The following is a 15078-nucleotide window of genomic DNA, read 5'->3' as shown; positions in this document are numbered from 1 at the left end:
TCCTCCTCAAGTGCCCACAGAACACAGGACGACTTGTGAAGATGGGAACCAGGCAAGAAACAGGAAAAGAGACATTAGAAGAAGGGTAAGTGAGGCCTTGACCTGACTGGAGCCAGAGAGGGCATTTCCTACCAGCCAGGCCTTCCCGGCTTCCTCAAAGAAGAGCATGAAGAAAAGGAGTTAGCAGAGAAGGGACGGGGTAGTTTGGAACAGGGAATGAATATAGCACAGAACCAATTCTACAGTTTAAAGAAAAGTTTCTGTCTTATGTGCAATAGACCTCTCTGACTCTCTGTCTCTCTGTCTCTGCCTCTCTCTCTCTCTCTTTCTCTCTCTCTCTTTCTCTCGTCTAACTCCCATCCCCTGGTTCTGCTTCCTGTGACTCTCCATTCTCCCACTGTCCTTCTACCTGTCCCATAGTTTCCAAGCACAGCAGAGGAAAGGCTGGGCTGATGAGACACCATCTGCTGCTGCTTCGCCCAGGGTTACCTGGCCAGGCTGTCCGGGTTCCAGCCAGTGGAGATGTGGCTGCCTTTCACTCCTACAATGTAGATGAAGCCACTGCCATGGATTAGCTAGCTAGGCCGTCCCCTCTGCTAAGCTCAGCAGCAGATGACCTGCTCTGCAGGTGGGAAGGGAAACGCCCGTACACATGGACATGGCCTCCGAGGCTTGTTCTTCACACCAGTGTCTGGCTGCCTTAGGATACCGTCTAGTTTGTCTCATGGTCTTTTCTTCTGGGGCATTGACTCTCAGGGCTGAGGAGAAGGCAGGAGCCTCGGAACCAGGAGCAGCCCTGAGCCTTGGAGAGCTGGAGCTGAAGGAGGAGTGGCAAGATGAAGAGTTTCCTAGGTGAGGCTGGGAGCAGTTTGCCCTCCCTGTGGCTCTTTCACAGGTCCTGGGTTTGAGTCTCAGAAGTCACACAGTGCCTCACAAGCACCCCTTGCTCCAGTCCCAGAGGATCTGACACCTTCTTCTGGGCTCCCAGAGCACCAGGCACATGTGTGGTACACAAGTCATCATGTAGGCAAGACACACCCATAGACCTAAAACCAAACAACTTTAGGGGAAATTGGGGCAAGAAGAGAAACAAGCATGGTGGAGAGGGAAGGCTGACAAGGCAATTGGCTAGGGTTCTGTGTCTAAGCTACTTTTCAATCCCTCCCCTCTAGATTGCTTCCGGAGGAGGCTAGCCGGTCTGGAGACACTGAAGACGCTCAGAGGGGCTCACAGGCAGGTAGGGAAAGGAGGTGGAAACTAGACCTGGGTTAGAGCTGACTTCTGGCACTGTTGCTAAGGCCAGGGTGTTACTGTGTAGCTTCTGTCTCTGCAGCCCAACTTCCTCCCTTTCTACTTGCCCTGGGCCCTTTCTCAAAACCCACAGGTATTATCTACTTAGAATTTAACTTTAGTTACTGTTGGTGCTTGGTGGCTTTTGATCTTTTGTTCAGTGATTTATTTGTTTGCTTGTTTGTTTGAAACAGTGTCTTTCTATATAGTCCTGGCTGACTTGGAACTCATTTGTAGACTAGGCTGACTTTGAACCCACAGAGATCTCCCTCTGCTTCCTGGGTGCTGGGATCAAAGGCGATCGTCACTGTGCCTGTAGTATGATGGGGTTTCTTTGAGACTAACTCAACTTTCTAGCCCAGGCTGGTCTCAAACTGATGTAGGCTAAGTTGGACTCAAAATTGCACTTACCAGGAATGGAGAGATGGCTCAGCAGTGGGGAATATTGGCTATTCTTACAGTCCTTGGTTTGATTCCTAGAACCTACATGATGTCTTTACAACCAAGCTTTAATTCCAGTCCCAGGGGATCTGACACTCCCTTCTGGGCTCTGAGAGCATCACATGTGGTACACACACAAACACACATATGAGACAAACCCATATACACAAAACCAAGAGGCCGGAACTTGCGGCTATCCTCCTGCCTCTGCCTCCCCAATGCTGTAATTGCAGATGTGAGCCACCAAGCCTGACATCGAGACTTCTGTATATAGGAGTCCCTGTGCATTTGTGGGTTTCTTTTAATACAGACTCGTGTACCCCAGGCTGCTCTACAGCTCAGTCTGTAGTCAAGATGGCTTTGAACCATGATCCTCTTGTCCTCCTTTGTAGCGTTGTCATTACAGGAATCTGCCTCCAGTCTACACGGGGATCTCAAATCACCAGCCATGCACACATTTTTCCGTCTGTGTATTCTCCTTCTCCTGTCTCCAATCACAGGTACCCCCAGCAGTCTGGCCCTGTGTGGTCAGCGCCCTATGCGGAAGCGTCTTTCTGCCCCAGAATTGCAGCTGAGTCTGACTGAGGGAGCAGGAGAAAATGGAGCCTCTCCCTCCTGCTCTGCATCTTCCTCTTCTGATGCCAGCTTGGACTTGGAGGTAGACGAATTGGAGACGCCTTCAGACTCCGAGCAGCTGGACAGTGGACACGAGTTTGAATGGGAAGGTGAGAGCAGAGCCAAGGGTGGGGTTGGTGCAAGGAGAAGCTAGTAGAACATGCAGCTCGAGGTGAATGGATGGGACGGGATGTTAGGCTAATCAGGGAGGCAGCAGTGTTGGCTCGGTGGTTAAGAGCATGGCTGCTCTTCCAGAGGACCTGGATTTAATAACTGGCACCCACATGGCCATGGTCGAGCTCTAGTCTCAGGGGATCTGATGCCTTCTTTTGACCTTCAGGGGCCTCAGGCATGCATGTGGTGCACATACATATGTGCAAGTAAAACATTCATACAATTTCAGATAATGAATGAATCAGAAAGAAAGAAAGAAAGAAAGGAAGGAAGGAAGGAAGGAGGAAAGAAAAGAAAAGAAAGGGGGGGGCTGGAGAGATGGCTCAGCGGTTAAGAGCACCCGACTGCTCTTCCAGAGGTCATGAGTTCAATTCCCAGCAACCACATGGTGGCTCACAACCATCTGTAAAGAGATCCAATGCCCTCTTCTGGTGTATCTGAAGACAGCTACAGTGTACTTATATATAATAAATAAATAAATCTTTAAAAAAAAAAAAGAAAAGAAAAGAAAGGGGGCTGGAGAGATGGCTCAGTGGTCAAGAGCTCCGACTGCTCTTCCAGAGGTCCTGAGTTCAAATCTCAGCAACCACATGGTGGCTCACAACCATCTGTAATGGGGTCCGAAACCTTCTTCTGGTGTGTCTGAGGACAGCTACAGTGTACTCACATACGTAAAATAAATAATCTTAAAAAAAAAAAAGAAAAGAAAAAGAAGGAAGGAGAAAGAGAAGTTGAGGCGGTAGCTGAGAAGCCGGACAGGCAGCATAGATTTCCTCAAAAGGGAAAGGGAGCAGCTTCCAGAGTGGATAGGAGACCAGCCAAGGACTAGGAGGAGAAATTTATTAAGAAAAAGATCGAAGGGCAGAAGTGGTGGCTCATCAGTTAAGAGCACTAACTGCTCTTCCAGAGGACATGGCTTCCTTCCCCAGCTCCCACATAATGGCCCAGAAATCTAACACCTTCTTTTGGCCTGCACAGGTACCAGGTACACATGTGGTACTCAGCATACATTCAAGAAACGCACTCATACACATAAAATAATAATTAATAATAAAGATAAAGATCAAAGCCCTGTGTAGTGGTTTCAAGCCTTTAATCCTAGCATCTGGGAGGCAGAGGCAAGTGGAGCTCTGTATGTGAGGCCAGCCTGGGATACATAATAAAACCTTGTCACAAAGATAAAAAAAAAGCAAACAAAAGAGAAAAATGATGAGGCAAAAAGAAAGAGAAAGAAAGAAAGAAAGAAAGAAGAAAGACAGATAGACAGACAGACAGACAGACAGACAGACAGACAGACAGACAGACAGACAGATAGAAAGTAAATGCCTGTTCCATGCTTTCCTGATCTAGGACTGACTTGTTACTACTGTTGACAGAGTGTCTCTTGTAACCCAGGCTGGTCTCAAACTCAAGATCCTCCTTGTCTTGGTCTCTCAAGTGCTGGGAGTACAGCCAGATGCCACCCTGACAGCCTGAGGGAATAAGGACAAGACTCTGGGTGGGGGTGGCTGCGTGCCTGTGATTCAACTCTAAGGCTGAGGCGGGAAGATTGACAGGAGTTTGAGGACAGTCTAGTCTACCAAAGGAGCTACTGTGTGAAGCCTTGTCTTGCAAAGGAACTAAACAAAGACAAATGCAAGGCGCCCTAACCTTAGGCAACAGTGTTTAGTAGAAACTAAGTATCAAGGAAAAATCAGCTGAAAGTGAGGCTCTCCACGTGGATGTTAGGGATTTTGAGAAGATTCTGAGTCTAGGGCTGAATGCTAAGGGTCATGTTTATCAGGGTTAGAGTGGGGATGTTCCAGATAGCTGTAGCATTTCAGGCAATAGCTCAGAACACTGGGGAATTCAAAGCACAAAGCCTGACTATGTATGAAGGGCTGGGAGGCAGAGGAAGAATATCAAAAGATAGTGCTGGGTTAAGCCGGCAAAGTTCATATCTTGAACTCTTAGGGGCTCTTGTTGCTATGCTGAGGGGTATAGACTTTTGTAGGCTAAACAATGAGGAGTAATACAAAGGTTTTAATCATGGGATGTCTGGCCACATTTAATGACAGGAGACTGAAAACAACTTGGGCTGATATCTCAGTTGGCAAACTGCTTGCCATACAGGCAGGAGGACCTGAGTTACATCCCCACAACCCATGTTTTAAAAAGCCAGCCATGTACATGGTTGCTGGCCCACATCTTTAATCCCAGCACTCACTCAGGAGGCAGACAGGCAGACCTCTGTGAGTTCCAGGCTAGCCTGGGCCTATAGACTGAGTTCCAAGATGGCCAAGGCTAAATACACACACACACACACACACACACACACACACACACAGAGAGAGAGAGAGAGAGAGAGAGAGAGAGAGAGAGAGAGAGAGAGAGAGGGAGAGAGGGAGAGAGGGAGAGAGAGGGAGAGAGAGAGGTGAGGAGGGAAGGAAGGAGGGTTTGTGGTAGGGGGAAAAGGACAGAGAGAAACAGAGAGACAGAATCCAGAATCCTAAGGCCACAGTCTAGCAGAAGGGAAAGTTAAGAAGAGGCAGAAGAAACACAGTGAGTTGAGTTAGTGAGTTGAGTGAGTTTGAGCCAGCAGAAATATTGAAACCTGAGATGTTAAAACAGTGTGCTGGCACTCAGGAGGCTGAGGCAGGAGTTGGAGGCTAGCCTGAGCCACACAGTGAGTGCTCTCAAAAGCCCTAACAAACAAAAAACCTGAAGGAGTAAACTCTATCCATCCGAGAGATTACAAGAAATCTGCCTTGTTCGTTCATTCTTCCCTCCCGTGCGTTTTAGATGATTTGCCTCGCGCAGAGGGCCTGGGGGCCAGTGAGGCAGCTGAAAGGCTGGGCCGGGGCTGTGTGTGCGACGTGGCTGGAGAAGACGGCCACCGTTGGAGAGTGTTTCGAACAGGACGACGAGAGCAGCGAGTGGACATGACCATCATCGAGCCCTATAGGAAAGTCTTATCTCACGGAGGTAATGGCGAAGGCTGTACAAAGGCCGAGGCTGTGGCACTGTTTGGCCTGGGGCTGTGAGTGAAGGCCATGGCCATGCATGCGGCCAACGTGAATTTGATCCCAGAATCCATGGAGAGGTTTGAGAAGAGAATCAACTCCACCGAAGTTGTCCTCTGACCCCCCACGTAGACCCATCTGTGCATGTGCACAATGGTACATGAAACAACAGCTACAATGACAGTGACAGTGACAGTGACAGCCTTGCTGGGAGATGGCTCAGCAGGGAGAGAGCTACAGTGACAGTGACAGCCTTGCTGGGAGATGGCTCAGCAGGGGATAGCACTTGCTCTCACAACTGGGCTGGGTTCCCAGGACCCACATGACAGCTCACAACTGTAACTCCAGTTCCAGGGAAGTCTCACAACTTCTTCTGATCCCCGCAGTGCACATACTCACAGGCAAACAAAACAGCCATACACAAGATAAAAAAGTCCCCGAAACGCTGACAGTTTGACTGACATGACTTAGCTGGAGGTTCAGTTGTTGGGTTCTTTAACCTCCGTTCTTGGACTTCCAAAGACCCTCAGCACCCTTCACCCTAAACCCAAGTGCTGTCTATTTACAGATCTGTGACTGAACTCATTTTCCTCATATTGGTCTTCAGGTTACCATGGCGATGGCCTCAATGCTGTCATCCTCTTTGCTTCCTGCTATCTACCCCGAAGCAGCATCCCCAACTACACCTACGTCATGGAACACCTATTCAGGTGAGGTGGAAGTCTCAAAGGGCTCATGGAGGGGACTAAGTTGGGGGCGGGAAACACCACTGCGTTAACAAATTAAGTCAAACTGAAAGTGTAAAAGCGGGCTTAATGAGAATTGATGGCTCCTGGGTGGGTTCCCAGGAGGAAGTCAGGGAAGTTGCTCACCTGGCTGGGATGTGGGCTTTTTACAGGGGAAGGGAGGGGAGGTAGTGATGTGCTGGTAAGGTATGGGTATTGCCTTATTAGGTGACTCTAGGGCCTGTAGGTCTTAGGTCACTTTGGAATCAGTAACTAGATGGTGGCTTTGTCCAGTGTTTTGTAAGGGCTAACTTCACAGGCTTTTCCAAGCATGGACTGCAGGTCCTCTTGGTCTATGCCATCTCGTCCTTTGTCACAAAACTTCTAGCCAAACAGAAAAGGCCCATGCCCATCATATACCCAGCATATGCCTTCCCTACAATGTTGTCCCCAGGTATATGGTGGGAACTTTGGAGCTGCTGGTAGCTGAAAACTATCTGCTTGTTCACTTGAGCGGAGGCACAAGCAGGGCCCAAGTGCCCCCTCTGAGCTGGATCCGGCAGTGTTACCATACCTTGGACAGGAGGTGAGACCCAAGGACTAGAGGGCCACAACTCTCTAGCGTCTCTTCCATTTTCTATTTTTCTCTTCTTCCAGTTGGATCCTTTGTGGGTGTTTTTTTCTTTTCTTTTCTGAGACTGCCTTGCTGTCACGTATAGCCCATGTTGTCCTCAAGCCTCAGCCTGAGTACTGGGATCACTGACCTGAGTCATCATGCCCAGTGCCCTCTTTTATGTGTCCATCACATCCCTTCAAACTGTCTCCTGTTGTATCCTCTACAGTCAAGGACATCTCGTCCTTATGACTTACTAGCTACATTATGGACAGATCACAGCTTTCCTGTTTGGTTTCCTTGTGAATCGTGTGGCATCTTGCCTGGTGCATGGACTTTTCCAACTCTTACCTCTTGCTTTCCGCATCTCCACTGCTCTCTCTTCCCTCATCCCTGACATAGAAGTCATTCCGTACTCCTGTGCCTTCTCCCTCCTTTGTTTTCTCACCATGTAGTCCAGGCTGGCCTTGAACTATGAGGCCAGACATAACCTTGTACTCCTCATCTTCCTGTCCCTCCCTCTCCCCAGTTGCGTGTGTCGTCACCAGGCCTGGCTTGCCCCATCTCACCCTTGCTTAGTTTTCTTTGCTCTCTCTCTCTCTCTCTCTCTCTCTCTCTCTCTCTCTCTCTCTCTCTGTCTATATATATATATATATATATATATATATATATATATATACACACACATATATATTTTTTAACCACTTAAGAGCATTGTTGTTTCCTGTTTGGGGGAGGGGTTTACTTTGTTTTATATAGGGGCTCATGTAGCCTAGGCTGGTTTCAGAATGGGAGTGTAGTCCCAGTCAGCCTTCCACTCCTGATCTCCTTGCCTCTGCTGGCGTCACGGGCACCGTCACACCAAGCTTCCACTTGGAGTTTTATGTAGCCTGGACTACACCTACACCGTGAAGAGATGAGAAGCTTGCAAAAGGAATTTATGTGGGCTGGAGGGAAACGGGTTGCAAAGACTGAGGTACTGTTAAAGGAACATTCTCGAAAAGTGGAGTATAGAAGGCTGAATGAATTGGGAAGGGTTCAAGGCATGGTGATTAGGCACAGCTGCCAGGGAAATTAGGAAAAAAGAGGCACCAAGGAGCTGCAGCATGGACAAAGGTGGAACAGGAACTTACGATCCCACTGGACTTTTCCTCAGGCTTCGGAAAAACCTTCGAGCCCTGGTGGTCGTCCACGCTACGTGGTACGTGAAGGCCTTCCTGGCACTGGTTCGGCCCTTCATCAGGTACGAGTTCAAGGCACAAGGACACCCCTTCAACTGTTTTCACTACTGAGGTTGTGGACGTCTTACCCTGCTTTCTTTCTAACCTTGTCATTCTGCTTGCTCCAGTTCCCTCTGTGAGATCCTCCAGGATCACTCTCCTAATACGAAGTGTAAATGGTTTATTCTCTTTCTTCAGTTCCAAGTTTACACGAAAGATCCGGTTTCTTGACAGCCTTGGGGAGCTGGCCCAGCTCATCTCGCTAGAGCAAGTGCACATACCTGAAGCTGTCAGACAGTGAGTCCTGCACTGTAGAATGCTGGTTTGGGGTGGGATGTCTAAAGCCAATCATGTTTCTTAACATCTCTGGAGAGATACAAAGGACTAAGACACACAAGCCCTGCTTTTGGTTGTGTCAGTGGGGAAACTGCACTAGAGAAGAAATGAAGGACACTGCATTATGTGCCACATGAAGGGTGCGCCCATGAGATGGGTCAGTAAAGGAATTCAGTCTCCAGAACCTCCATGGTGGAGTAAGTCCATGGCATGCATGTGTGCACATTCATAAGTAAATGTAAAGAGAATTCAGACAGATGAAAATGTCGTGGAAGAGACACTGAGGTGGGGAGCACGGAATAACCCCAACACTGAAAGTCTGTGCTGCAGTAACCTCTCCAACCCAAATAAGAAATGCAACTCCAGGGGCTGGGGATTTAGCTCAGTGGCAGAGCGCTTACCTAGGAAGCACAAGGCCCTGGGTTCGGTCCCCAGCTCCGAAAAAAAGAACCAAAAAAAAAAAAAAAAAAAAAAGAAATGCAACTTCATTAATAGGAATCAAAGCTCACGCATAGGTTGGGCAGATCTACCACTACACAACTCTATTCCCCTGGCTATGAGATCCCTGATACCTTGTGATTTCTCCAGGCCATGTGCTTCATCTCCATCTTCCTTCCACCTCCTCTCCCGTCAACCCCCTCTCTCTCTCCACTCTTCTGCTCTACCTTCCCTTCCCCTGCCCAATCACAGGCTCTTGCCTTTATTTTACAAGTTAAAATGGGGAGAAGGTTCTGATGAAGCCACCTGAGTCCTACTAGGCAGCTGTCCTTGGGGCAGCAGAATTAGCATCAAAATACCAACAACTCCAGGCCAAACCACAACAGTCTGTGTTGTACATATGTTCGTATGTGCCTTCTGCACTAGGAAGAGGTAAGCCAGCAAGGAAGAGGTAAAATCCAATGGGGAACATGTTAGGGAGCGAAGGATGGGAAGCGATTCAAATACTCAATTTTCTAGCTCCTCCAATTCACCTTGCTTTTTCCTCCCAACTCTCTAGGTTGGACCAAGATCTTCATGGCTCCAGAGGCACCTAACACAAAACGGGGTAGAGGGCCACGGATCAGGCAAAGATCATGATTGGTCGGCATGATGGAGCAATGTATCATCTCATCCTGAACGCCACTTCCACTGGATCCTCATTTCTCAGTGTGCTACCCACTTCTAGACACTGCCTTCAAGCTGGGATTTAAGGGTGGGAACCTCATATATGGGGCGGCTTGCATTTCAGCTGTCCAAAAAGAAGGCTCTGAGTTTTAATTCTGCTTTAGCTGTAAAATGTGTGGGTCTCATTTTTCTTCTCTGTAATCAAAACTACCGGAATCCTTCCCAGTTTTGTTGTTTTAGCAGTCTTTGAGGGGAGGTGGATTGAAGGTAAAGAGGGCTTAACCAACAGCCACAGTCAGCAACAGCCTGCCGGCAGCCCAGGAGCCAGCTTGCAAAATCTTGAATAGCCAACAACCCCTTCTTAGTCATCAGCTGCCTATGATCCTGAGAATTGCTGTCAAAACCTGTGTTTTCACACTCCTTAGTAAATTCAGACCTGTGGCCTTTAATAAACTGTGATGAGAGATTTAAGTCTGTGCCTAGGAAACCAACAAGTTTTCCCCAAGCCCTTACATCACAATCCTTTTGGTTCCTGCACAGAATTCTTGCTTACCAGGGTTCCTCTGGACTTTTAGCTCAGCCCCTGGGGCTGCTGGCCCTGCGCGGTAAGAGCACTTAGGGGAGGGGCGAGCCACGTGCCTCTGAGCACCCTCCTGGTCCGTTCAAACGACCTCGAGACCTGGCGGGTTGGTGGAGAGCGGAAGGGAGGGAGAGAAGGTAGGAGCCTAGGCCTACCTCTCGACCTCAAGACTCCCAGCCCCATGGTCCCCGCCGCCTGCATGCTGCTCTGGGCCCTGCTGCTAAGTCTGGAGTCCCGGGCGGCGGGGGCCGAAGACCAAAAGACTAACCCGACCGCTACCACGGTTAGGATGCAGCGGGTCAGCTTCCACTTTGGGGGCCCAGCCCGCAGCCTCCGGAGCACAAACCCCACCGCCCGGACCAGTATATCCCGGAAGCTGAGGGTAACCCTGGAGGATGAAAATGATGCCCTGGCCACTGCCGACCGCCTGGCCGTCCCGGCAGCTGCTGAGCTCCTGTCCACCGTGACAGGCTATAGCCGGTCATCATTGTCCAACTCCGGTGACTGGGAGGAGGATGGCTCCTTGGAAGAGGGGGTGGTTGATACCAGAAAAACCACCAACAACCCTATAACTATCTTTTCGACCACCAATACTGTGGGAAGTTCCAGCACTACCGGGAGGTTTGTAGCCAATAGCCAGGAGCGAGAGATTAGGCTGACCACTGATATGCGGTCCCCCAGTTCAAAGACTACTGTGGACCTGTCTTCCGAGACCACCCTGCAACAGTGGTCGACACCTGGGTCCACCCCATCCCCGTGGCCAAAACCCTCACTCACAGCCATGCCATCTCCTGAGGATCTGCGGGTAGTACTGATGCCTTGGGGCCCATGGCACTGCCACTGTAAGTCAGGCACTATGAGTAGGAGCCGAGCTGGCAAGCTGCATGGCCTTTCTGGGCGCCTTCGAGTTGGGGCACTGAACGAACTCCGTACAGAGCACCGGCCTTGCACCTACCAGCTGTGCACTTGCAACAGGCAACTGGAGGAGTGCCCTCTGGACTCGAGTCTCTGTACTGACCATAGCTGCAGCACTCATGTTGCCAGCACAATTTCTCCGATTCCTGTCCACCTGAGACGCAGACCCATCCTCCCACCCACTAGCCCGAGCCCCAGCCCAGCTCTTGCCTTTTGGAAACGTGTCAGGATTGGCCTGGAGGATATCTGGAATAGCCTCTCTTCAGTGTTCACAGAGACGCAACCAGTAAGTTTTACCGATGAGTGAGGGCCTTTCTTGATGATCTAAAAAGTCTCGATGTCCCATATCCTGTTGCTAACACAGCCGGTGTTCTTGCAAGAGTGACTGACTTGCTGATCAGTTACTGGGTCTGAATTTGCACTGGTTAGTCTAGTCTTGGCCCGTTTTCTGTTCTGTTTGGTATGTATGGGGTACGTGCACATGCACATGTCACTGAAGCCTGAGCCCTTACCTCACATATGTATTACCACTGAACCGGATGGCCAGCCTACTTGCTTATCTAACCGCCCGTTTTGTTTTGTTTTAATCAGGTTTTACTATGTTGTCTAGGCTGGCCTATAACTCTCGGATTGAGGGGATTCTCCAGAGCCTTCCAGAGCTCAAACTCAGGTTGTCAGGCTTGGAGTGATCTTACCAGCCTGAAAGAGTCTCAAGGATGGCCTTGAACTCACTGTGTAGCCACGCACCCCATCACTTCTATTAAGGGCCAGGATAAGAGGCATGTACCACCATGCCTTTCAATTCTTGAACAAATGCCATGTCTTACTGGGCATCAGATTATTGATCAGATAATATGACTTCTTTCCTTTTTTCTCTTTTTTGAGTTTTGGTAAGTAGTCATGGCTGATCTTTATTTATATGAGTAGACCTTAGCTGTCAGACACACAGAAGAGGGCATCGGATCTCTTTATAGATGGTTGTGAGCCACCATGTGGTTGCTGGGAATTGAACTCAGGACCTCTGGAAGAGCAGACAGTGCTCTTAACCGCCGAGCCATCTCTCCAGCCCATCCTGATCTTAAATGGACAATTTTCCTACCATGCTTGGCTGTAAAGACTAAATGCATGGACGGTGGACATAGAACATATTAACAAGTTAATGATCAAGAGAGTTTTTAAAAATCATGTTAGGGCTTTTTGCTTGCATGTATGTCTGTGCACCTGGTACCCATGGAAGCCAGAAAAAGGAGTTGGATCCCCTGGAACTGTTGTTATAGATGGTATGAGCCACCAAGTGGATGCTGGGAATTGAATTCAGGGCTTCGAGAAGAGCAGCCAGTGACCTTACCTGCTGAGCCATCTCTCCAGCTTGGACTAGGACAATAACTTACACTTTGTCAGTAACATCCAATATCTGAGGTCTTACTCCAGATATGGATGGCATTTGGATCTGCCCTCACCTTATGGGGTCTTACCTGTTTACAGGTGAAGGAACAGTTTTACAAGCTAGCAGGGCCGGAGGCATGGGCTTCGCTAACACATGCACAAGGCACTAGGTTCAAACCCCATCACTGAAGAAAGTGGCGACAGGCCACACAATTGAAACCAGGTTTTGCACCAGTATCCATGTTCCCCAAAACTGTCCTTTTGGGACTCTACCCAGCCACTTAAAATTTCACAAAGAAGTCAGGTGTGGTAGTGCACACCTTTAGTCCCAGCACTTGGGAGGCAGAGACAGGTGGATAATTCATGAGTTGAAGGCCAGCCTGGTTTACATAGTAAGTTCTAGGCCAGCCAGAGCTACATAATGAGACCGTTTCAAACAAACATACAAAATTACTATCGGCTCAGACTGACTCCATAAGTAGTCTCAATTGCAAGGGATGACTGGCAGGGGGGAAAGACAATAAACAGAAGGCATGCTTGATGACTTAGTTGGCTTCTATTTTTATTTCCCTCCTTGTGAGTCGGATTCTACTTTTAATATAAAAATAACACACTTGGGGGCTGGAGACTTATGTAGTTATTAGGAGAGGGCTTGCCTAGCATGTATGAAGTCCTGAGTTTGATCCACACCACAAGCTGAGCATGGAGATGTACACCTCATAGATTGGTAGGGGGAGGCAAGGGAGCAGACATGTCAGGTCAGTACACTGGGAAGATGGCTCAGTGGTTAAGAGCATTTACTCCTCTTCCGAAGGACATAAGTTAAATTTCCAGCACACCCAGCAGCCACTCACAACCACCTGTACAACTCCTGCCCGAGGGAGACCCGACACCCTGGACTGTGGGTACCTGCACACACATGCAGGTAGTGGGACACATAATTAAAAACAAGTTCCAAGTTAGGCCAGAGAGATGACTCAGCAAGGAAAGTTCTTACTGCCCTTGCCTAATGCCCGAGCACAATGAATGCCCAGAACCCATGTGAAAATCCAGCTCTCATATGATGGGAGGCGAGACAGAACTGGCCTGAAGTTGCTCTCTCTCTCTCTCTTGTGCACACACACACACACACACACACACACACACACACACACACACAGCTCTCATATGATGGGAGGCGAGACAGAACTGGCCTGAAGCTCGAGCGCGCACACAAACACACACACACACACACAGCCCAAACTAGTAGGGCTGAGAAAGTAGTTTATAGCAGGATAAAGCAAGTAAAAGAATGTAGTTATGATTATAATCTCTTCTGTTTTCTTGCCTTCCCCAGATAGAAAGAACCTAGAGGTAATGGCCACGTCACCCTCAAGAGAAGATGTCTACATTATAAACTCCCTTTTAAACCCCAGCACCCACTGCATATTTTTAATATAAAGAAAAAAAAAACCTGAAAAGTACATACTTTGGTGTCACTTTTCTTTTTGGTGGTGACTGGGTCAAACCTGGGGTCCCGTACATGATGGGGCCACAGACTCCTCCCCCTGCACATGATGGGGCCACAGACTGCTCCCCGAACTTTTCTGTTTACAGACATGCTCAGCAACCTTAGAGCCAGCAGCCTTTTCCGTGTTCCTTCACCCCTTTCTTTTAAGGTAAAATATTCACACTGCTCGTTTTCATTTCCAGCACTGTTTTACAGCAAAAAAAAAAAAAAAAAAAAACCCTGCTGGACTGCTGGAGAGATGGCTCAGTGGTTAAGAGCACTGACTGCTCTTCCAGAGGACCTGAGTTCAATTCCCAGCAACCACATGGTAGCTCACAACTATCTATAATTTAGGTTCTAGTGGTTCCTACTCCCTCACACAGACAGACACGCAGGCTAAACACCAATGCAAATAAAAATAAATTACTTAAAAAAAAAACAAGGGGTTGGGGAGTTAGCTCAGTGGTAGAGCACTTGCCTAGCAAGCGCAAGGCCCTGGGTTCTGTCCCCAGCTCCGAAAAAAAGAAAAGAAGAAAAAAAAAACAAAAAACAAAAAAACCTAAAAACCAAAACATTGCTGGGCAGTAGTGGGGTGTACACTCCCAGCACTCAGGAGCAGAGGCAGAGGGATCTCCGAGTTCAAGGCCAGCTTGGTCTACAGATCGAGCTGCTGTACAGCCAGGGATACAGAGAAACCCTGTCTCAGAAACGAAACAAAGCCAAACATCAGATTGGGCTTTTAAGATGGTATCTTACGGGCTGGAGAGATGGCTCAGAGGTTAAGAGCACTGACTGCTCTTCCAGAGGTCCTGAGTTCAATTCCCAGCAACCACATGGTGGCTCACAACCATCTGTAATGAGATCTGATTGACCTCTTCTGGTGTGTCTGAAGATAACTGCAGTATACTCAGATAAATAAAAAATAAATCTTAAAAAAAAGATGGTATCTTACTACATAGCTCTAACTTGCTGGGTAGAAAAGACTGGTCTCAAACGCAGAGATTCACCGGCCCCTTGAAGGCTAGGATTAAGGGTGTGTGCGAACACACCTGGTCAAAATAAGTAGTTTTCAAACACCAAATGAAAGGAAATAGCATGGTGGCTTTTCCTTACCTATCCAGTACTGTCTTCTCTTCAGGAAAGGCTATGTTGAAACAAAATTCCTTCTCTGCCACATTGTTTTCTACA

General features: G+C 48.5%; 2 protein-coding genes across 2 annotated transcripts; both read left to right on the top strand.

Annotated features, from left to right (window-relative positions):
• Bnipl (BCL2 interacting protein like) lies at positions 1-9991 on the top strand. Its single transcript, NM_001128187.2, is given in 10 exon segments — positions 1-85; positions 757-852; positions 1173-1237; positions 2232-2456; positions 5302-5484; positions 6130-6232; positions 6702-6833; positions 8017-8103; positions 8279-8377; positions 9414-9991. Coding segments are annotated over 10 exon segments (1071 nt in total). The 5' UTR covers positions 1-41; the 3' UTR covers positions 9451-9991.
• Positions 9992-10196: 205 nt separating this feature from the next.
• C2h1orf56 (similar to human chromosome 1 open reading frame 56) lies at positions 10197-13864 on the top strand. Its single transcript, NM_001007638.1, has 2 exons — positions 10197-11301; positions 13738-13864. The coding sequence occupies exons 1-2, from the start codon at positions 10282-10284 to the stop codon at positions 13750-13752; spliced, it is 1035 nt and encodes a 344-aa protein (NP_001007639.1). The 5' UTR covers positions 10197-10281; the 3' UTR covers positions 13753-13864.
• The last annotated feature ends 1214 nt before the right edge of the window (positions 13865-15078 follow it).

The sequence above is a fragment of the Rattus norvegicus genome, chromosome 2, assembly GCF_021556685.1.
Source record: "Rattus norvegicus strain SHRSP/BbbUtx chromosome 2, alternate assembly SHRSP_T2T, whole genome shotgun sequence".
Classification (NCBI taxonomy): Eukaryota; Metazoa; Chordata; class Mammalia; order Rodentia; family Muridae; genus Rattus; species Rattus norvegicus.
Note: the sequence above shows the minus strand (reverse complement) of the source record. Positions and strands in the feature narration are given on the sequence as shown.